General features: G+C 41.8%; 1 protein-coding gene across 1 annotated transcript in view; it reads right to left on the bottom strand.

The window, feature by feature from the left end:
- Nucleotides 1–22,322, bottom strand: part of LOC106610595 (MAM domain-containing glycosylphosphatidylinositol anchor protein 1) — a 357,350-nt gene that overhangs the window by 183,827 nt on the left and 151,201 nt on the right. Inside the window, exon 4 of the mRNA XM_082956545.1 lies at nucleotides 11,282–11,478. Coding sequence (XP_082812671.1) covers nucleotides 11,282–11,478 — 197 coding nt within the window. The remainder of the gene's footprint in view (nucleotides 1–11,281; nucleotides 11,479–22,322) is intronic.

Here is a 22,322-nt window from a genome sequence, read left to right as displayed (position 1 = left end):
GGAGGTGGAACTGAAGGGTTAGCTAAGGCGTATTGAGCAGGGCTATAAGCTCTACAGTGAAATAAGACAAACACTAACCAGAACAGTAATGGACAAGGCATATTGACATTAGGGAGAGGCATGCGTAGCCAAGTGATCATAGGGGTCCAGTGAGTGGTTGGGCTGGCTGGAGACACGGCGATTCAGACAGCTAGCAGGCCGGGGCTAGCAAGCTAGCAGAAGGGTCTTAGAGGTACTTCGCGACGGAAGAAGTCTGTTGTAGCCTCCTCGTGCGGAGCCTCGCTGTGATAGATTAGTAGGGTTCCGTGTAGTAAAGATGCCCAGTCCAATTGGTAAAATAGGTATAGTGGCCAAAGAAAATTGGCCTATGGACCTATTCAGCTAACAGTCCGATATGCTCCAGACAGCTAGCGGGCCACGGCTAGCAGGCTAGCAGATGGGCATTCAGGGGACGTCGCGAGGGAGGGGCCTGTTGCAAAAAGATCCCTCTGGCAGATTACGTCGGTAGTCCAGTCGTGATGGATTAGCAGGGCTTCATGTTGTGAAAGGGGTCCAGGCCAATTGGCAAAATAGGTATTGTAGCACAAGGAGTGGCTGATGGACCTTTTCAGCTAGCCAGGAGATGGGCCTAGCATAGGCTAGCTCCACACTAATTGGTGCTTGCTTCGGGACAGAGACGTTAGCCAGGAGTAGTAACTCAGATTGCAGCTAGCCAGCTGCGATGATCCAGGTGAAAAGGTTCAAAGCTTGCGGTAGGAATCCGGGATTATGGAGAGAAAATAAATCCGGTATGCTCTGGTTTGAATCGCGTTGTGCAAACTGGCGAGAGATTTCCGAGCTAGAGGTTAGCTGATGACCGCTAGCAGTGGTTAGCTGACTACTAGCTAGTTAGCTGGCTAGTTTCTGTTGGGGGATTCTGGTTCGAAAGTAAAGAAAAGTACTTTAGAAAATAGCAGATCCATACCACATTGGGTGAGGCGGGTTGCAGGAGAGTATATTGAAGTAGATGTTTAGGAAAAATATAAAAAAGATATGCGAAGAAAAAAGATATATACACGGGACATGGGACAAGACGAGGACAAAGACATCTGACTGCTACGCCATCTTAGAACAAGCCTATATATAATCATTGATGCAATTTCAATGTTGTGTGAATTGGTTTGTGTATCACCACACTCAGCCCACTCAGCCTGTCTTTTCAAACTTCCTGGTAGTTAGCCAAAATACTTTTCAGGAACAATGCTCAGAATCTTTAGGTGAATATTTTAGCATTGAAATGGAACTCTTCATGACAATACATTACATATATCATAAGACCATAATCAGACAGCCTAGTCTCATCCCAACACAGTGGTCTGAAACTCCTGGTTTGCAGGCCACATCTGGCAAATGACATTATGCTGGCTTGCAATGTAATTCCTATTGGAATCCAGCCAGAGTTAGGATAGGATAACTTTTAATCACCTGCATTTAGAATGAATGTGGATTTATTTTTTATTTTTATGACACTGCCTAAACCATCTATACGGGAACATCTCAGTAATGGGTGCAATAAGTAACTACCAACCGATTAGATTAATTTAGAAAAATGCATGTTATTTATCTCTGTGTAGCACAAGATAACCTTTATTTAAGAATGTGAAATGTCAGAATAATAGTAGAGAGAATGATTTATTTCAGCTTTTATTTCTTTCATCACATTCCCAGTGGGTCAGAAGTTTACATACAGTCAATTAGTATTTGGTAGCATTGCCATTAAACGGATTAACTTGGGTCAAACGTTTTGGGTAGCCTTCCACAAACTTCCCACAATAAGTTTGATGAATTTTGGCCCATTCCTCCTGACAGATCTGGTGTAACTGAGTCAGGTGTGTAGGCCTCCTTGCTCACACACACTTTTTCAGTTCTGCCCACAAATTTTCTATAGGATTGAGGTCAGGGCTTTGTGATGGCCACTCCAATACCTTGACTTTGTTGTCCTTAAGCCATTTTGCCACAACTTTGGAATTATGCTTGTCGTCATTGTCCATTTGGAAGACCCATTTGCAACCAAGCTTTAACTTCCTGACTGATGTCTTGAGATGTTGCTTCAATATATCCACATAATTTTCCTGCTTCATGACGACATCTATTTTGTTAAGTGCACCAGTCCCTCCTGCAGCAAAGCACCCCCACAACATGATGCTGCCACCCCCGTGCTTCACGGTTGGGATGGTGTTCTTCAGCTTGCAAGCGTCCCCCTTTTTCCTCCAAACATAACAATGGTCATTATGGCCAAACTGTTCTATTTTTGTTTCATCAGACCAGAGAACATTTCTCCAAAAAGTATGTTCTTTGTCCCCATGGGAAGTTGCAAACCGTAGTCTGGCTTTTTTATGGTGGTTTTGGAGCAGTGGCTTCTTCCTTGCTGAGCCGTCTTTCAGCTTATGTCGATATAGGACTCATTTTTACTGTGGATACGGATACTTTTGTACCTGTTTTCTCCAGCATCTTCACAAGGTCCTTTGCTTTTGTTCTGGGATTGATTTGCACTTTTCGCACAAAAGTACATTCATCTGGGCCTCCCGGGTGGCGCAGTGGTCTAAGGCACTGCATTGCAGTGCCAGCTGTGCCACCAGAGACTCTGGGTTTGAGCCCAGGCTCTGTCGCAGCCGGCAGCGACGGGGATGCCCATGGGGCTGCGCACAATTGGCCTAGTGTTGTCTGGGTTAGGGAGGGTTTGGCCGGTAGGGATATCCTTGTCTCATCGCGCACTAGCAACTCCTGTGGCGGGCCGGGCGCAGTGCACGCTGATCAGGTCGCTAGGTGTACGGTGTTTCCTCCGACACATTGGTGCGGCTGGCTTGGATGCGCGCTGTGTTAAGAAACAGTGCGGCTTGGTTGGGTTGTGTTTTGGAGGACGCATGGCTCTCGACCTTCGCCTCTCCCGAGTCCGTGCGGGAGTTGTAGCGATGAGACAAGACAGTAACGACTAACAATTGGATACCATGAAATTGGGGAGAAAAGGGGGGTAAAAAAAAGTGTTCATGTCCAGGAGACAGAATGTGTCTCCTTCCTGAGCGGTATGATGGCTGTGTGGTCCCATGGTGTTTATACTTGCATACTATTGTTTGTACAGATGAACGTGGTACCTTCAGGCATTTAGAAATTGCTCCCAAGGATGGTCTTGGCTGGTTTCTTTTGATTTTCCCATGATGTCAAGCAAAGAGGCACTGAGTTTGAAGGTAGGCCTTGAAATTCATCCACAGGTACACCTCCCATTGACTAAAATGATGTCAATTAGCCTATCAGAAGTTTCTAAAGCCATTACATAATTTTCTGGAATTTTCAAGTTGTTTAAAGGCACAGTCAACTTAGTGTATGTAAACTTCTGACCCACTGGAATTGTGATACAGTGAATTATAAGTGAAATAATCTGTCTGTAAACAATTGTTGGAAAAAGGACTTGTGTCATGCACAAAGTAGATGTCCTAACCGACTTGCCAAAACTATAGTTTGTTAATTAACAAGAAATTTGTGGAGTGGTTGAAAAACAAGTTTTAATGACTCCAACCTAAGTGTATGTAGAGAGCTGTCAGTCAAGGCAAGCAAATTAATATAAGCTCCCCACCCACTGAACTTGTCGTTTGAAACTTCCTGGTAGTTATCCATGAGAGAAAAAGTACTTTTTGAAAAAAGTGTGAGCATTTCTATCCCCCCAAAAAAATATTATGGGGTATATTTTAGTCTCAAAACGCTATTTTACAAGGGAATCAGAATGAGTGTTTGGGACCATTAACACCACTCAGCCTGTCTTTTCAAACTTGGGCCTTGATGGACCCCCTTTCAAGCTAACTAACTTTCTGATTGCAACATGCTATATTCTATATTTCATATAAGCTTTCACAAATATAATCATTTGGTTGTGTTTATGAAGGCCTTGGGTAACGTTAGAATGATTTTTATTTTATTTCAAATAACACAATAGCCTTTTCATTTGTTTATGTTACTGTAGGCTATATGTAAAAACAAAAAAAAAAAACATTAAAGTGTTCAATTAATTTTATTAGTGGAGTGCCTTTGTTAGAACTATGAAACAGAAAGCATACATGTTCGAACATGGTAGCACCTTATTTTTATAATGACAAAATACATAAAAAAAATACCACAACCACCAAGCACGGTCAAAAGACATGCGGTCAAATTATGAAAACATCAGTAGCCTAAACATCATTATAAGCACCACTTGGCCTTGATAAATAGTGAAACTCGGCACAAAAGCAATAGTGGCATTATAATATGCTTAAGTGTTGATATGACAGCAGTCAAAAAAATAGTAAATTGTTGTCAGTTCATACCTGTGTGCATCTTCACACAATAGCATCAGTTAGATTTCATTTAGCTGTTAACCCATGTCCAAATATTTTACAGTGTTTGTAACTTTCACTTGCTTGTCACACACATATCTTTGCTTGGTTGTAGTCTGTAATAGTATTCGGTTTTCTCTTTGTTGTGTCCTGTTGTCATTCTTCAGGACTGTTGTGGAGAACAATAGCTGTGCATGTGCCTTATTTTGCGAATAGGGATTGAGCTCCCTTCTCACTTTGTTCATGGTGTCGGCCAGACTTGTTTTCTTTGCAAGCAACTTGTTTGCCAATGACAGTGAAGTGAAGAAGTTATGCATGGTGACATTTCTCCCCTTGCCAATGTAAGGTTCCACAAGCCTCATCACCACATTCTACAACACTCTCCTGCTGCGGATATTTTCCCAGATATTGAAAGCTGCTCAGCATGTACAATTACACACACTCTCACTGTTTAGCCAACTTCTCCAACTAGGGTCAGAGTAAACTGATAAGATTGCTTTGTTACGGTGGACTGATCCAGGGTACATACCATTTTAAGATTAGGCCTATAATTAGAATGGATTAAAACAATGGCCCGCCTTGTTCTTAATTCACAATTGGAGTTTACATAATTATGCATCATATTATGCATCGTTCGCTTACCCTCGCTCATGAACTGACCCATTCTCCCCATCATACTTTACTTAATAGTTTCGGTTCAGATTTAAGGAAATTATCGGGGTGATCATCAGCTGGGCACTGCACTTTCAACTGTCGGAAGGAGCGGAGTCGGTCCTACTGTTGGGAGAAAACATTTTTTTTTTTTAAATGACATGCCCTCCTAAAACTGGTTATAACTCCAGTTCTGTTTGTTATATTCAGATTCTAACACCAACAGTGTGTTATATAGACTTATTTAGGAAAGGTCAAGGACAGAGAGTGGCATGACTTAAAAAAATGGAAGAGTAATAAGTAAATAAAATGTATGAGCAGTTGAAATGGCTGCTTTAAGTGTTAACTTGATGAACAGGAACGACATTTACTCCCACTGGTGGCCAAAAATAATTATCTGAAACCCAAGCCTCTAATAGGCCACTCCTCCTGAAAATAAAATTTGTATTACATTAAAAAAAAAAAGTGAATAAAAACCCAGCTGATGTTAAATTAACCCATTTTGGGTAATTCAAACAACCCAACTGGCTGGGTAAAAATAACCCAGTGTGTGTTCTGTCCAATATTTACCCAGAGCCGAGTTACCATATAACCCAAATTGGGTTGTTTTTAACACATCGTTTTTTGGGGTGTATGAGCTGCTCTACACACAGGTATTGTATGTATGAGAGTAACACACAGCTTATACACCATGCATACACACGTTAACACTTCAAATTCCCTACAACCCATAGAACTGCTCATGGATACAGACTCACAGGCATGGGCCTACACACAAACATATACATGCTCAGTTATCACATCCCATTGGAAAGAGCAAGGATAATGCAGTTGACATCTGTGAAACATACACACAAGTATGTGCACACACACTAACACAGTCTCAAAATAACACACAGAGTAGAGCAAGGATAAAATAATAGAACATACCAAGTACATAACCAAACACATGTTCCATGTGATATGTTTATCCTTGAGCACACACACACACACACACACACACTTTGTTCTTCTATCCTCATAGGGACCTAACATTTATTTCCATTCAAAATCCTTTTTCCCTAACCTTGAACCTTAACCCGTAACCATAACTCCTAAACCTAACCACTAACCCCTTACCCTAATTCTAACTCTAACTTTAATTTGAACCATAACCTTAAACCTAACCCCTGTGTTTAAAATAGCCTTTGTCCTCACGGGGATGTGGAACATGTCACAACAAGTGAGAATTGTTCCTTTTCTACTATCCTTGTAGAGACTTTGGGGGATTTTAGGTCCACACAAGGATAGAAGAACCAACACACACACACACACACACACACACACCACACACACACACAATTTTACACAGGTTAAAAACACCAAAAAACACATATTCCACTGTCAAAGCTGAGCTTTTAGTCTCAAAGCACGAGGCACCAATGTGGAATATGTTACGGTAGAACAACAATTGACTAGCATCCAACAACATAGCTGAGGAATCGTCCATTGTTTAGCCCGTATACCCCAAATTGGAGCTCAAGTTTCAACCACTCGAACAGGGACTATAGCAGTTAGTATAGTGTGACTCGATGCTTATAGACAGCTAGTCACAGATAATACTCACTGCAAACAGCTCAATGTTTGGATGACAGTTCATAGCCATGGCCATGGTTTACACACGCATGAATACACACATGCTCACACTCTGACTCTCTCACTCATACACATAAACACACATGCTCACACACACTCTTTCTCATAGACACACTCACAGGCAGCCATTATGCTCTGAGTCAGTCAATACACCATTCTCTAGCATCTAGCATTGCTTCCTCTGTTCTCCTTCATTCTCCTTCATTTAAGAAGCTACATGGTCTGCTAAAAAGCGCCACCCTGAGAGCGCAATTAGCCAGAGTGGCTCTTCCCACACTACAACAGTGGAAGAATGAGACACGAAGAATCCCACTCAGTCAGACAAGGTTGCTTTCCAAATAGCACCCTATTCACTTTCACTACTTTTGACCTGGGCACATAGCACTCTGGTCAAAAGTAGTGCACTATATAGAAAATAGGGTGCCTTTTGGGATGCACAACAAGGCATAGACAGGTGGAACAGGCAGCATTGGGAATAAAGTATGAAAATGTTTGGTACAATCATCACACACACACTCTCAAAAACCACTCTCATCATTATCATATTACCCAGCATCCTCTATTGTAGGTAGATTTATTATATTTTTTTTCAATATGTGTTTTTGCATGCACATTAATTGATTGATCCAATAAGGCAGTGCACAATTGGTCCAGCATTGTCGGGTATAGGTTTGGTCAGGGTAGGCCGTCATTGTAAATAAGAATTAGTTCTTAACTGACTTGCCCAGTTAAAATAAAGTGGTGATCCTAACTGGTCTAAGACAGTATATTTTTACTAGGATTAAAATGTCAGGAATTGTGAAAAACTGGAGTTTAAATGTATTTGGCTAAGGTGGATGTAAACTTCCGAGTATATGTATGTCAAGAAATTTGGATGCAGTGAGCAGTAACATCATCTTAAGCAAATTTGGTGATACACAAAGTTGCGTCAATGATGATAATTCCATTTTATACATGTCCCATTTGGCATGTCTCTTGTAACATGGTACACACCAGCATTGATTGATGTGTTGATATGACAACTGCGTCAGATTTTGGCACCAGTAGCTATCTAGCTATACAAACCACGCCCCTCTACAAACACACCTTCTTAGATGTTGGTTACAAGACCAACATCTCTGCTACTGCATGGCAAGCGGTACCGGAGCGCCAAGTCTAGGACCAAAAGGCTCCTTAACAGCTTCTACCCCCAAGCCATAAGAGTGCTGAACAATTAATCAAATGTCCACTGGATTATTTACATTTGCCCCCCCCCCCATTTGTTTTTTTACACTGCTGCTACTCGCTGTTTTTTATCTATGCATCGTCACTTCATCCCTACCTACATGTACAAATTACTTTGACTAACCTGTACCCCCGGACATTGACGAATTCGTCCCACCTACGCAACAGCCAGTGTAATCCAGTGGCGCGATTTTCATATACCTTAGAAATGCTATTACTTCAATTTCTCAAACATATGACTATTTTACAGCATTTTAAAGACAAGACTCTCGTTAATCTAACCACACTGTCCGATTTCAAAAAGACTTTACAACGAAAGCAAAACATTAGATTATGTCAGCAGAGTACACAGCCAGAAATAATCAGACACCCATTTTTCAAGCTAGCATATAATGTCACAAAAACCCAGAAGACAGCTAAATGCAGCACTAACCTTTGATGATCTTCATCAGATGACACACCTAGGACATTATGTTATACAATACATGCATGTTTTGTTCAATCAAGTTCATATTTATATCAAAAACCAGCTTTTTACATTAGCATGTGACGTTTCGAACTTGCATACCCCCCTCAAACCTCCGGTGAATTTACTAAATTACTCACGATAAACGTTCACAAAAAACATAACAATTATTTTAAGAATTATAGATACAGAACTCCTTTGTGCAATCGAGGTGTCCGATTTTAAAATAGCTTTTCGGTGAAAGCACATTTTGCAATATTCTCAGTAGATAGCCCAGCCATCACGGCTAGCCATTTAGACACCGACCAAGTTTAGCCCTGACCAAACTCCGATTTACTATTACAAAAGTTTGATTACCTTTTTTCATCTTCGTCAGAATGCACTCCCAGGACTGCTACTTCAATAACAAATGTTGGTTTGGTCCAAAATAATCCATCGTTATATCCAAATAGCGGCGTTTTGTTCGTGCGTTCCAAGACACTATCCGAAGTGTAAATAAGGGTCACGAGCATGGCGCAATTCGTGACAAAAAATTTCTAAATATTCCATTACCGTACTTCGAAGCATGTCAACCGCTGTTTAAAATCCATTTTTATGCCATTTTTCTCGTAAAAAAGCGATAATATTCCGACCGGGAATCTGCGTTTAGGTAAACAGAGAAAAGAAAACAAAGCATTCGATCGACGCGGGCACGCGCCTGAGTCTCACAGTACTGTAACCAGCCACTATCCAAACGCGCTACTTTTTTTTCAACCAGAGCCTGCAAAGCCACGATTCAGCTTTTTGCCGCCTTCTGAGAGCCCATTGGAGCCGTAGGAAGTGTCACGTAACAGCAGAGATCCTTTGTTTTGGATAGAGATGACAAAGAAGGCCAAGAAATGGTCAGACAGGGTACTTCCTGTACAGAATCTTCTCAGGTTTTGACCTGCCATTTGAGTTCTGTTCTACTCACAGACACCATTCAAACAGTTTTTTGGAACTTTGGAGTGTTTTCTATCCAAAGCCAATAATTATATGCATATTCTAGTTACTGGGCAGGAGTAGTAACCAGATTAAATCGGGTACGTTTTTTATCCAGCCGTGTCAATACTGCCCCCTAGCCCTAACAGGTTATTTAAATTCAGTAAGAGAATGTCATGTTACCATTGGTGTATTAAAATAAGAGCGTTAGGGTGATGTGACCCTATCCCTCTAATAATGAATCCAAGTTTTTGACATGAGGGAGGGGACCAGTAACTTTATGAATAAACTTTATCAATGTGGAAGCAACAGTCATTCTTCATACTTTGGTCATCATACTTTGATCTGGTTTCATGAAAACCATTAACTGAACATTGACTGTTCAGGACTTTAAGTTTCTACACTGCAAATGAAAATTGTTCACATTACATGTTTTAATATAACATTAATATGTATGTATTGTAACAAAGTGGCAACTATCCCAACAATGGGGTATGCGTAGGCGCTTGAGGAACTCAGATGCTTGTGTACACTCAAAAAAATTTGGTTGACCCAACTGCTGGGTTTCAGGTGTTGGATCACTGAAAGCCAATTTATGGTTGATCCGAAAATGTGATCAGAGTCTCCATATGGAGGGTGTGACACAATTGCGGAGCCTCCAAAGGCCAATTTGAGCTCTGTACCGCATCGCTGTGCGCCTCCCAAGTTTTGTAACAATGCGTATGGCTCAGCATAGCTCTATATAGCGCCACATTGACATTTGACATTGGTTGACGGTAGGTGGGGGCGGGAGGTCCTGTATAAACACAAACTCACTTCCTTGACAACTTCCTTCACAACAGCTCTGCTCAAGAGCTCTGCGCTGCTCTGGAAAAACAAAAGAAGTATGATTCTGACTTCTGCAGAGTCCGTATCACTGTATATGCTGCATGGCCAATGCAGACATTGGATTGAACATGCAGCACCTTTTAGTTGGGTTGATTTCTTAAAAAATTGCTGGGTAATTGATGCTGGGTGCTGTGTTATGCATGCCGGGTTATTGAGATATGACCCAGTGGGTCAGCTCAAAAGAATGGAGGCGTGGCTTAGTAGGGACATGGCTTTCAGATAGTTATTTTTTGGCCACGCGTGAGAGTAAATGTCATTCCAGTTCATCTGTTCCGTTGTATTGTTATCACACGTTAAGGTTAAACAACTACACTTTTGAAGCTTTAATTAGGCTTACAGAATTGTATGAGTTCCCCAAGAGCCTATGCAATATGGATTAAGATTTGGGATAGATTTAAAACAAAAATATCAAAAACAACTTCCTATCGCTGGAGTTGAACTTGCAACCTTTGGAATCAGAGGCAGATGCTTACACCCATCCCCCATTCCTGTCCACAACACCATAGTGCAGGTGCACGGGCTGCATGTTTTGGTTTTGCCCCAGCAATACACAGCTGATTCAAATAATCAACTAATCATCAAGCTTTGATCATTTGAATCAGCTGTGTAATGTTAGGGCAAAAAAATCAAAGTGCATGCCTTGGGGTCCCGAGGGCCGAGTTTGCGAAACGCTGCCCTAGCAAAAACTGAAACCTACTTGAAGGTAACAATGCTCACTGTTACCCCTAGTAGCCAATTTCCACGTCATCTTCCGACATTGTATTATGGGTGACCTGGATAAAATTAACCCATGTTTGGGTGATCCAAACAACCCAACATGCTGTGTTATTAACGCAACCCAACTGGCTGGGTCAAAATAACCCAGTGTGTGTTCAGTCCAGCATTTAAATTGGGTTGTTTTTAACCCAGCATTTTTTTGAGTGTAGATGTCCACTCAGTTATCGTTTCTTTGTTGCGGTTAATTTGTGTGTGTGTGTGTGTGTGTGTGTGTAGTGAGCCTACGCATATACTAATCTATGGGTTGTGGGTCTGTTATCCTTGATCTGTTGCATGGGGTACAATGCTAGTAGCTTAAGAGTGTAAATGTGTGTTGGTGGTCCTCGTACAGTACCTGTGTGTATAGCGGTTCGTAGATGTCCACTCCTTGATCCTTGCTCTGCTCTATGGGAATGGTGCCTCGTTTCCAGATGAAGCGGGCCGGGGGGTTGGAGTTGACGGTACAGCGGAGGAACACCGTCTTCTCCTGGTAGTAGCTTCCGCGCACATCGCTGATGGTCTGGTGCACCGTCAGAACTGGTTTGTCGAGGTCTGGACACACACAGACAGACACACAGATGCACTTCATCAATATCAAGAATACGTTCATCCAAAACTATACTAAATTCCATTAATCATATTTTATAGACTATGTGGGGACCTTCCTCACAATGGTTAGACATCTGTAGTGCACACAGCCTTCACCTACTGTACCTTACACCACACTGAGACACTCCACAAATGAATCAGGAAAATATCTACACTAAAGGTTTGCCTGCCCAAATCCATTTTAATCCCACATAAATGTCAAGAAATCCAAAGGGGATGAATACTTACGATAGGCACTGTAGATTCAACAGGGAACTGTGTGTGTGTGTGTGTGTGTGTGTGTCTCTACGTGACTCAGGCACTTGTGGCTTCCTTGCTGTGTTATTTAGGAGCAACCCTCTATTCTATTTTGACTAAGAGATAAAGATAGAAGCACATTTAAACACGAAATACAACTTGATAAGGCTGAAGGCTGATTGAGACTAGTTGATTAGCCGACTACTCACTGTTATTATGAAAATAGCACAATTATTTATTTATTTCACCTTTATTTAACCAGGTAGGCAAGTTGAGAACAAGTTCTCATTTACAATTGCGACCTGGCCAAGATAAAGCAAAGCAGTTCGACAACATACAAAAACAGAGTTACACATGGAGTAAAACAACATACAATCAATGATACAGTAGACAAAAATAAGACTATATACAATGTGAGCAAATGATGTGAGATAAGGGAGGGAAAGGCAAAAAAGGCCATGGTGGCAAAGTAAATAAAGTATAGCATGTAAAACACTGGAATGGTAGATTTATAATTTGAAGAAAGTTCAAAGTTAAAATATAAATAATATGGTGCAAAGGAGCAGAATAATAAATAAATAAATAAATAAATAAATAAATACAGTAGGGGAAGAAGTAGTAGTTTGGGCTAAATTATAGATGGGTTATGTACAGGTGCAGTGATCTGGGAGCTGCTCTGATAGCTGGTGCATAAAGCTAGTGAGGGAGTGTTTCCAGTTTCAGAGATTTTTGTAGTTCGTTCCAGTCATTGGCAGCAGAGAACTGGAAGGAGAGACGACCAAAGGAGGAGTTGGCTTTAGGGGTGACCAGAGAGATATACCTGCTGGAGCACGTGCAACAGGTGGGTGCTGCTATGGTGACCAGTGAGCGGAGATAAGGGGGGACTTTACCTAGCCGGGTCTTGTAGATGACCTGGAGCCAATGTGTTTGGCGATGATTATGAAGCGAAGGCCAGCCAACGAGAGCGTACAGGTCGCAGTGGTAGGTAGTATATGGGGCTTTGGTGACAAAACGGATGGCACTGTGATAGACTGCATCCAGCTTGTTGAGTAGGGTATTGGAGGCTATTTTGTAAATGACATCGCCGAAGTCGAGGATTGGTAGGATGGTCAGTTTTACGAGGGTATGTTTGGCAGCATGAGTGAAGGATGCTTTGTTGCAAAATAGGAAGCCAATTCTAGATTTTAACTTTGGATTGGAGATGATTGATGTGAGTCTGGAAGGAGAGTTTACAGTCTAACCAGACACCTAGGTATTTGTAGTTGTCCACAAATTCTAAGTCAGAACCGTCCAGAGAAGTGATGCTGAACAGGCGGGCAGGTGCAGGCAGCGATCGGTTGAAGAGCATGCATTTAGTTTTACTTGTATTTAGGAGCAGTTGGAGACCACGGAAGGAGAGTTGTATGGCATTGAAGCTCGTCTGGAGGGTTGTTAACACAGTGTCCAAAGAAGGGCCAGAAGTATACAGAATGGTGTCGTCAGCATTGAGGTGGATCAGAGACTCACCAGCAGCAAGAGCGACATCATTGATGTATACAGAGAAAAGAGTTGGCCCAAGAATTGAACCCTGTGGTACCCCCATAGAGACTGCCAGAGGTCCGGACAGCAGGCCCTCCGATTTGACACACTGAACTCTATCAGAGAAGTAGTTGGTGAACCAGGCGACGCAATCGTTTGAGAAACCAAGGCTACTGAGTCTGCCGATGAGGATGTGGTGATTAACCTGTTGGGTCTAGGGGGCAGCATTTGCACGTCTGGATAAAAAAAATGTACCCAATTTAATCTGGTTACTAATCCTACCCAGTAACTAGAATATGCATATACTTATTATATATGGATAGAAAACACTCTAAAGTTTCCAAAACTGTTTGAATGGTGTCTGTGAGTATAACAGAACTCATTTGGCAGGCAAAACCCTGAGACATTTTCTGACAGGAAGTGGATATCTGATGTGTTGTATTGACTTTAAACCTATCCCATTGAAAAACACAGGGGTTTAGGAATATTTTGGCACTTCCTATTGCTTCCACTAGATGTCACCAGCCTTTACAAAGTGTTTTGAGTCTTCTGGAGGGAGATCTGACCGAACAAGAGCCATGGAACGGTGATGTCCCATTAGACACCTGGCGCGCTAGTTCATGTTGGGTACCCTCGTTCCAATACGTTATAAAAGAGTATGCATTCGTCCACCTTGAATATTATTCATGTTCTGGTTAAAAAAGGCCCTAATGATTTATGCTATACAACGTTTGACATGTTTGAACGAACGGAAATATATTTTTTCCCCTCGTTCATGACGAGAAGTCCGGCTGGCTTACATCATGTGCTAACGAGCCGGAGATTTTTGGACATAAATGATGAGCTTTTTTGAACAAAACTACATTCGTTATGGACCTGTGATACCTGGAAGTGACATCTGATGAAGAGAATCAAAGGTAATGGATTATTTACATAGTATTTTCGATTTTAGATCTCCCCAACATGACGTCTAGTCTGTATCGCAACGCGTATTTTTCTGGGCGCAGTGCTCAGATTATTGCAAAGTGTGATTTCCCAGTAAGGTTATTTTTAAATCTGGCAAGTTGATTGCGTTCAAGAGATGTAAATCTATAATTCTTTAAATGAAAATATAATATTTTACCAATGTTTTCTAATTTTAATTATTTAATTTCTGACGCTGACTTGACTGCCGGTTATTGGAGGGAAACGATTTCCTCAACATCAATGCCATAGTAAAACGCTGTTTTTGTATATAAATATGAACTTGATAGAACTAAAAATGCATGCATTGTCTAACATAATGTCCTAGGAGTGTCATCTGATGGAGATTGTAAAAGGTTAGTGCATCATTTTAGCTGGTTTTATGGTTTTGGTGACCCTGTCTTTGACTTGACAAAACATTACACACAACTCTTGTAAATGTACAGTCCTAACATACTCTAAATTTATGCTTTCGCCGTAAAACCTTTTTGAAATCGTAAAACGTGGTTAGATTAAGGAGATGTTTATCTTTCAAATGGTGTAACATAGTTGTATTTTTGAAAAATTTGAATTTTGACATTTATTTGGATTCAAATTTGCCGCTCTTGAAATGCACCTGCTGTTGATGGAGTGCACCACGGGTGGCACGCTAGCGTCCCACCTAGCCCCAAGAGGTTAACAGAGTCAAAAGCTTTGGCCAGGTCAATGAATACGGCAGCACAGTATTGTTTCTTATCGATGGCGGTTACGATGTCGTTTAGGACCTTGAGCGTGGCTGAGGTGCACCCATGACCAGCTCTGAAACCAGATTGCATAGCGGAGAGGGTGCGGTGGGATTCAAAATGGTCGGTAATCTGTTTGTTGACTTGGCTTTCGAAGACCTTAGAAAGGCAGGGTAGGATGGATATAGGTCTGTTGCAATTTGGGTCAAGAGTGTCACCTCCTTTGAAGAGGGGGATGACAGCAGCTGCTTTCCAATCTATGGGAATCTCAGACGACACGAAAGAGAGGTTGAACAGGCTAGTAATAGGGGTTGCAATAATTTCGGCAGATAATTTTAGAAAGAAAGGGTCCAGATTGTCAAGCCCAGCTGATTTGTAGGGGTCCCGATTTTGCAGCTCTTTCAGAACATCAGCTGAATGGATTTGGGAGAAGGAGAAATGGGGGAGGCTTGGGCGAGTAGCTGTGGGGGGTGCAGTGCTGTTGAATGCAGTAGGGGTAGTTAGGTGGAAAGCATGGCCAGCCGTAGAAAAATGCTTATTGAAATTCTAAATTATAGTGGGCTTATCGGGGGTGACAGAGTTTCCTATCCTCAGTGCAGTGGGCAGTTGGGAGGAGGTGTTCTTATTCTCCATGGACTTTACAGTGTACCAAAACTTTTTAGAGTTTGAGTTGCAGGAAGCAAATTTCTGTTTGAAAAAGCTAGCCTTGGCGTTTCTAACTGCCTGTGTGTATTGGTTTCTAACTTCTCTGAAAAGTTGCATATCGCGGGGGCAGTTCGATGCTAATGCCGAACGCCACAGGATATTTTTGTGTTGGTTAAGGGCAGTCAGGTCTGGGGAGAACCAAGGGCTATATCTGTTCCTGGTTCTAAATTTCTTTAAAGGGGCATGCTTATTTAAGATGGTGAGGAAGGCATTTAAAAAAAATAACCAGGCATCCTCTACTGACGGGATGAGGTCAATATCCTTCCAGGATACCAGGGCCAGGTCGATTAGAAAGGCTTGCTCGTTGAAATGTTTCAGGGAGCGTTTGACAGTAATGAGTGGAGGTCGTTTGACCGCTGAACCATTACGGGTGCAGGCAATGAGGCAGTGATCGCTGAGATCTTGGTTGAAAACAGCAGAGGTGTATTTAGAGGGCACGTTGGTTAGGATGATATCTATGAGGGTGCCAGTGTTTGCGGATTTGGGGTTGTACCTGGTGGGTTCATTAATAATTTGTGTGAGATTGAGGGCATCAAGCTTGGATTGTAGGATGGCTGGGGTGTTAAGCATGTCCCAGTTTAGGTCACCTAGCAGCACGAGCTCTGAAGATAGATGGGGGGCAATCAGTTCACATATGGTGTCCAGAGCACAGCTAGGGGCCGAGGGGGTCTATAGCAGGCGGCGACGGTGAGAGACTTGTTTTTGGAGAGGTGGATTTTTAAAAGTAGAAGTTCAAATTGTTTGGGTACAGACCTGGATATCAGGACAGAGCTCTGCAGGCCAACACCGCCCCCTTTGGTCGTTCTATCTTGTCTGAAAACGTTGTAGTTAGGGATGAAGATTTCAGAGTTTTTGGTGGACTTCCTAAGCCAAGATTCAGACACAGCTAGGACATCCGGGTTGGCAGAGTGTGCTAAAGCAGTGAATAAAACAAACTTAGGGAGGAGGCTTCTAATGTTAACATGCATGAAACCAAGGCTATTACGGTTACAGAAGTCATCAAAAGAAAGCGCCTGGGGAGTAGGAGTGGAGCCAGGCACTGCAGGGCCTGGATTCACCTCTACATCCCCAGAGGAGCAGAGAAGAATGAGTATGAGGTTACGGCTAAAAGCTATAATAATTGGTCATCTGTGATGTCCAGAATAGAGAGAAAAAGGAGCAGGTTTCTGGGGGCGATAAAATAGCTTCAAGGTTTAATGTACAGACAAAGGTATGGTGGGATGTGAATACAGAGGAGGTAAACCTAGGCATTTAGTGATGATGAGAGAGATATTGTCTCTAGAAACATCATTGAAACCAGAAGATGTCATAGCATGTGTGGGTGGAGGAACTGAGAGGTTGGATAAGGTATAATGAGCAGGGCTAGAGGCTCTACAGTGAAATAAGCCAATAAACACTAACCAGAACAGCAATGGACATTGCATATTGACATTGAGGAGAGGCATGCTTAGCCGAGTGATCAAAGGGTCCAGTGAGATTCAGACAGCTAGCCGGGCCATAGGTAGCAAGCTGGTGGAAGATGGAGGGAGGTCTGTTTTTAGCCACCTCGTGCGTTTCCGTCTGTGGGTTAGTGGGGTTCCGTGTGGAAGGGGGGACAAGTCCAAGTTGGCAAAATAGTTGGTTATAGTGGCCCAAGAAAAGTGTCCGATAGACCTATTAAGATCGTAGCCGATAAGACAACTAACGATTAACGATTAGTGGGCCGCAGATGGGCGATCAGGTTACGTCGCGACGGAGGGGCCAGTTGGATAACTCCCTCGGGCAGATAACGTCGGTGGTCCAGTTGTGAAGGCCCGATGGGGCTCCGCATCGGCAGTAAAACGGGTCAGGATAGGTGATTGTAGCCCAGGAGACACTTCAGCTGGCTAGCTCAGGAAAAGCCCACGAGTGGCTGACGGAACTCTTCAGCTGGCTAGCTCCGGAATAATGTGTGTTAATTCCGGGACCGACGTTGCCAATAGTCACTCAGGTAGCAGCTAGTTAGCTGCAAGATCCAGGTGTAAATGTCCAGAGCCTGCGGTAGAAATCGGGGAAAGGAGAGAGAATAGGTCCGGTGTGCTCTGGTCTGAGTCGGGCTGTACAAAAACTGGCGATAGCTTTTCGAGCTAACGGATAGCTGAGGACAGTTAACCGTGGCTAGCTGAACTCCAACGTTAGCCAGTGAAAATGGCTAACCTCTGGCTAGCTTCTGTTGTGGATTTCGGATTTGAGGTAAATAATACTTTATTTTTTACATTGGTGAGGCGGGTTGCAGGAGAGTGCTTTGAGGTTGAGTTTTAGAACAAAAAAAATGTAAAAAGAATGCGAAGAAAAAAAAAAATATATATATATATATTTTTTTTTTTCTTCGCATTATCTTTTTACATTTTTTATACATATATACATATATATATATACACACACACACACACACACACACGGGACACGACAAGAGGAGGGTAAAGGACGTCTGAACTGCTACGCCATCTTGGAATCAATCAATTATAGGAAAAGAGCCATGCTAAATTGTCTCTTTTTGACGACTACCCCAGAAAAGATAGTATTGTTAGAAGGCTTCTCTTCTTTCAAGGAGAAATGGAACAGTACAGTACACAACCCACAAGTAGATTCTCTCTTTCCATTCCTCTCACTCTCTCTATATCTCACACGCACACAGACACGCACACACATCCTGTCCCCTAACTCATCTTTCTACACAAAGGCTTCTACGCAAAGGAATTTGGGGTCAAAAGGTCAATTGCAAGCCTTTTCCAAAAATGACACAGGAGGACTCAGATTAACCTGTTGGGGCTAGGGGGCAGTATTTGCACGGCTGGATAAAAAAACGTACCCGATTTAATCTGGTTACTAATCCTACCCAGTAACTAGAATATGCATATACTTATTATATATGGATAGAAAACACCCTAAAGTTTCTAAAACTGTTTGAATGGTGTCTGTGAGTATAACAGAACTCATTTGGCAGGCAAAACCCTGAGACATTTTCTGACAGGAAGTGGATACCTGATGTGTTGTATTACCTTTAAACCTATGCCATTGAAAAACACAGGGGCTGAGGAATATTTTGGCACTTCCTATTGCTTCCACTAGATGTCACCAGCCTTTACAAAGTGTTTTGAGTCTTCTGGAGGGAGATCTGACCGAACAAGAGCCATGGAACGATGATGGCCCATTAGACACCTGGCGCGCGAGTTCATGTTGGGTACCCTCGTTCCAATACGTTATAAAAGAGAATGCATTCGTCCACCTTGAATATTATTCATGTTCTGGTTAAAAAAGGCCCTAATGATTTATGCTATACAACGTTTGACATGTTTGAACGAACGTAAATATATTTTTTCCCCTCGTTCATGAAGTGAAGTCCGGCGGGCTTAGATCATGTGCTAAGACGGAGATTTTTGGACATAAATGAGCTTTTTTGAACAAAACTACATTCGTTATGGACCTGTGATACCTGGAAGTGACATCTGATGAAGAGAATCAAAGGTAATGGATTATTTACATAGTATTTTCGATTTTAGATCTCCCCAACATGACGGCTAGTCTGTATCGCAACGCGTATTTTTCTGGGCGCAGTGCTCAGATTATTGCAAAGTGTGATTTCCCAGTAAGGTTATTTTTAAATCTGGCAAGTTGATTGCGTTCAAGAGATGTAAATCTATAATTCTTTAAATGACAATATAATATTTTACCAATGTTTTCTAATTTTAATTATTTAATTTGTGACGCTGACTTGACTGCCGGTTATTGAAGGGAAACGATTTCCTGAACATCAACGCCACAGTAAAACGCTGTTTTTGGATATAAATATGAACTTGATAGAACTAAAAATGCATGCATTGTCTAACATAATGTCCTAGGAGTGTCATCTGATGGAGATTGTAAAAGGTTAGTGCATCATTTTAGCTGGTTTTATGGTTTTGGTGACCCTGTCTTTGACTTGACAAAACATTACACACAACTCTTGTAAATGTGCTGTCCTAACATACTCTAAATTTATGCTTTCGCCGTAAAACCTTTTTGAAATCGTAAAACGTGGTTAGATTAAGGAGATGTTTATCTTTCAAAGGGTGTAAAATAGTTGTATGTTTGAAAAATTTGAATTTTGACATTTATTTGGATTCAAATTTGCCGCTCTTGAAATGCACCTGCTGTTGATGGAGTGCACCACGGGTGGGAGGCTTGCGTCCCACCTAGCCCATAGAGGTTAACAAACACAAATTAAAATATCTCAAGAAATGAATGTCCTATCAACATGACATTTTCAGGGGTTATACAATAATGAGAATAAAACGAAATACAATTACATGCATACACAGTACCAGTCTAAAGTTTTTACACACCTACTCATTGAAGGGTTTTTCTTTATTTTTATTATTGTAAAATAGTGAAAACATCAAAACTATGAAATAACACATACAGTCGTGGCCAAAAGTTGAGAATGACAAAGTCTGCTGCCTCAGTTTGTATGATGGCAAATTGCATATTCTCCGGAATGTTATGAAGAGTGATCAGATGAATTGCAATTAACTGCAAAATCCCTCTTTGACATGCAAATGAACTGAATCCCCCAAAAACATTTCCACTGCATTTCAGCCCTGCCACAAAAGGACCAGCTGACATCATGTCAGTGATTCTCTCGTTAACACAGGTGTGAGTGTTGACGAGGACAAGGCTGGAGATCACTCTGTCATGCTGATTGAGTTTGAATAACAGACCGGAAGCTTCCAAAGGAGGGTGGTGCTTGGAATCATTGTTCTTCCTCTGTCAACCATGGTTGCCTGCAAGGAAACACGTGCCGTTATCATTGCTTTGCATAAAAAGGGCTTCACAGGCAAGGATATTGCTTCCAGTAAGATTGCACCTAAATCAACCATTTATCGGATCATCAAGAATCTCAAGGAGAGCAGTTCAATTGTTGTGAAGAAGGCTTCAGGGCACCCACGAAAGTTCAGCAAGCGCCAGGACCGTCTCCTAAAGTTGATTCAGCTACAGGATCGGGGCACCACCAGTACAGAGCTTGCTCAGGAATGGTAGCAGGCAGGTGTGAGTGCATCTGCACGCACAGTGAGGCGAAGACTTTTGGAGGATGGCCTGGTGTCAAGAAGGGCAGCAAAGAAGCCACTTCTCTCCAGGAAAAACATCAGGGACAGACTGATATTCTGCAAAACATACAGGGATTGGACTGCTGAGGACTGGGGTAAAGTCATTTTCTCTGATGCATCCCCTTTCCGATTGTTTGGGGCATCTGGAAAAAAGCTTGTCCGGAGAAGACAAGGTGAGCGCTACCATCAGTCCTGTGTCATGCCAACAGTAAAGCATCCTGAGACCATTCTTGTGTGGGGTTGGTTCTCAGCCAAGGGAGTGGGCTCACTCACAATTTTGCCTAAGAACACAGCCATGAATAAAGAATGGTACCAACACATCCTCCAAATTCTCCCAACCATCCAGGAACAGTTTGGTGATGAACAATGCCTTTCCCAGCATGATGGAGCACCTTGCCATAAGGCAAAAGTGATAACTAAGTGGCTCGGGGAACAAAACATTGATATTTTGGGTCCGTGGCCAGGAAACTCCCCAGACCTTAATCCCATTGAGAACTTGTGGTCAATCCTCAAGAGACGGGTGGACAAACAAAAACCCACAAATTCTGACAAACTCCAAGCATGGATTATGCAAGAATGGACTGCCATCAGTCAGGATGTGGCCCAGAACTTAATTGACAGCATGTCAGGGCAGATTGCAGAGATCTTGAAAAAGAAGAGTCAACACTGCAAATATTGACTCTGCATCAACTTCATGTAATTGTCAATAAAAGCCTTTGACACGTATGAAATGCTTGTAATTATACTTCAATATTCCATAGTAACATCTGACAAAAATATCTAAAGACACTGAAGCAGCAAACTTTGTGGAAATGAATATTTGTGTCATTCAAAACTTTTGGCCATGACTATTTATAGTAACCAAAAAAGTTTTAAACAAATCAAAATATGTTTTATATTTGAGATTCTTCAAAGTAGCCACCCTTTGCCTTGATGACAGCTTTGCACACTCTTGAAATTCTCTCAACCAGCTTCATGAGGTAGTCACCTGGAATGCATTTCAATTAAGGCTAGGCTAGGTGAAATTGGAGAGCACCCAATTCAATTAACCTGTTGGGGCTACAGGTTAGCAATGAACCCCGAGCCGGGATTGCTAACAAGGCTGGAAATTCAAAACATCAAAAATCTAATAATTTCAATTTCTCAAACAATCAACTATTTTACACAATTTAAATGATAAACATCTCCTTAATCTAACCACATTGTTCGATTTTCAAAGAGGCTTTACGGCAAAAGCATAAAGTTAGATTATGTTAGGACAGTACATAGCCACAAAAGTACAAACATCCATTTTCAATTCAAGGTCAGGCATCACCAAAAGCAGAAACCAGCTTGAATTATGCACTAACTTTTGTCAATCTCCATCAGATGACACTCCTAGGACATTATGTTATACAATACATGCATTTTTTGTTCCATCAAGTTCATATTTATATCCAAAAACAGCATTTTACAGTAGCGTGAAATTCAGATTTTTTTCTTCTCTGAAATGCTTCCGGTGAACATAAGAAAATTACTATTCGAAAACATTGGTAAA

This window comes from Salmo salar, chromosome 09 (assembly GCF_965601325.2).
Source record: "Salmo salar chromosome 09, fSalSal1, whole genome shotgun sequence".
NCBI lineage: Eukaryota > Metazoa > Chordata > Actinopteri > Salmoniformes > Salmonidae > Salmo > Salmo salar.
This window is presented reverse-complemented; position numbering and strand designations above follow the sequence as displayed.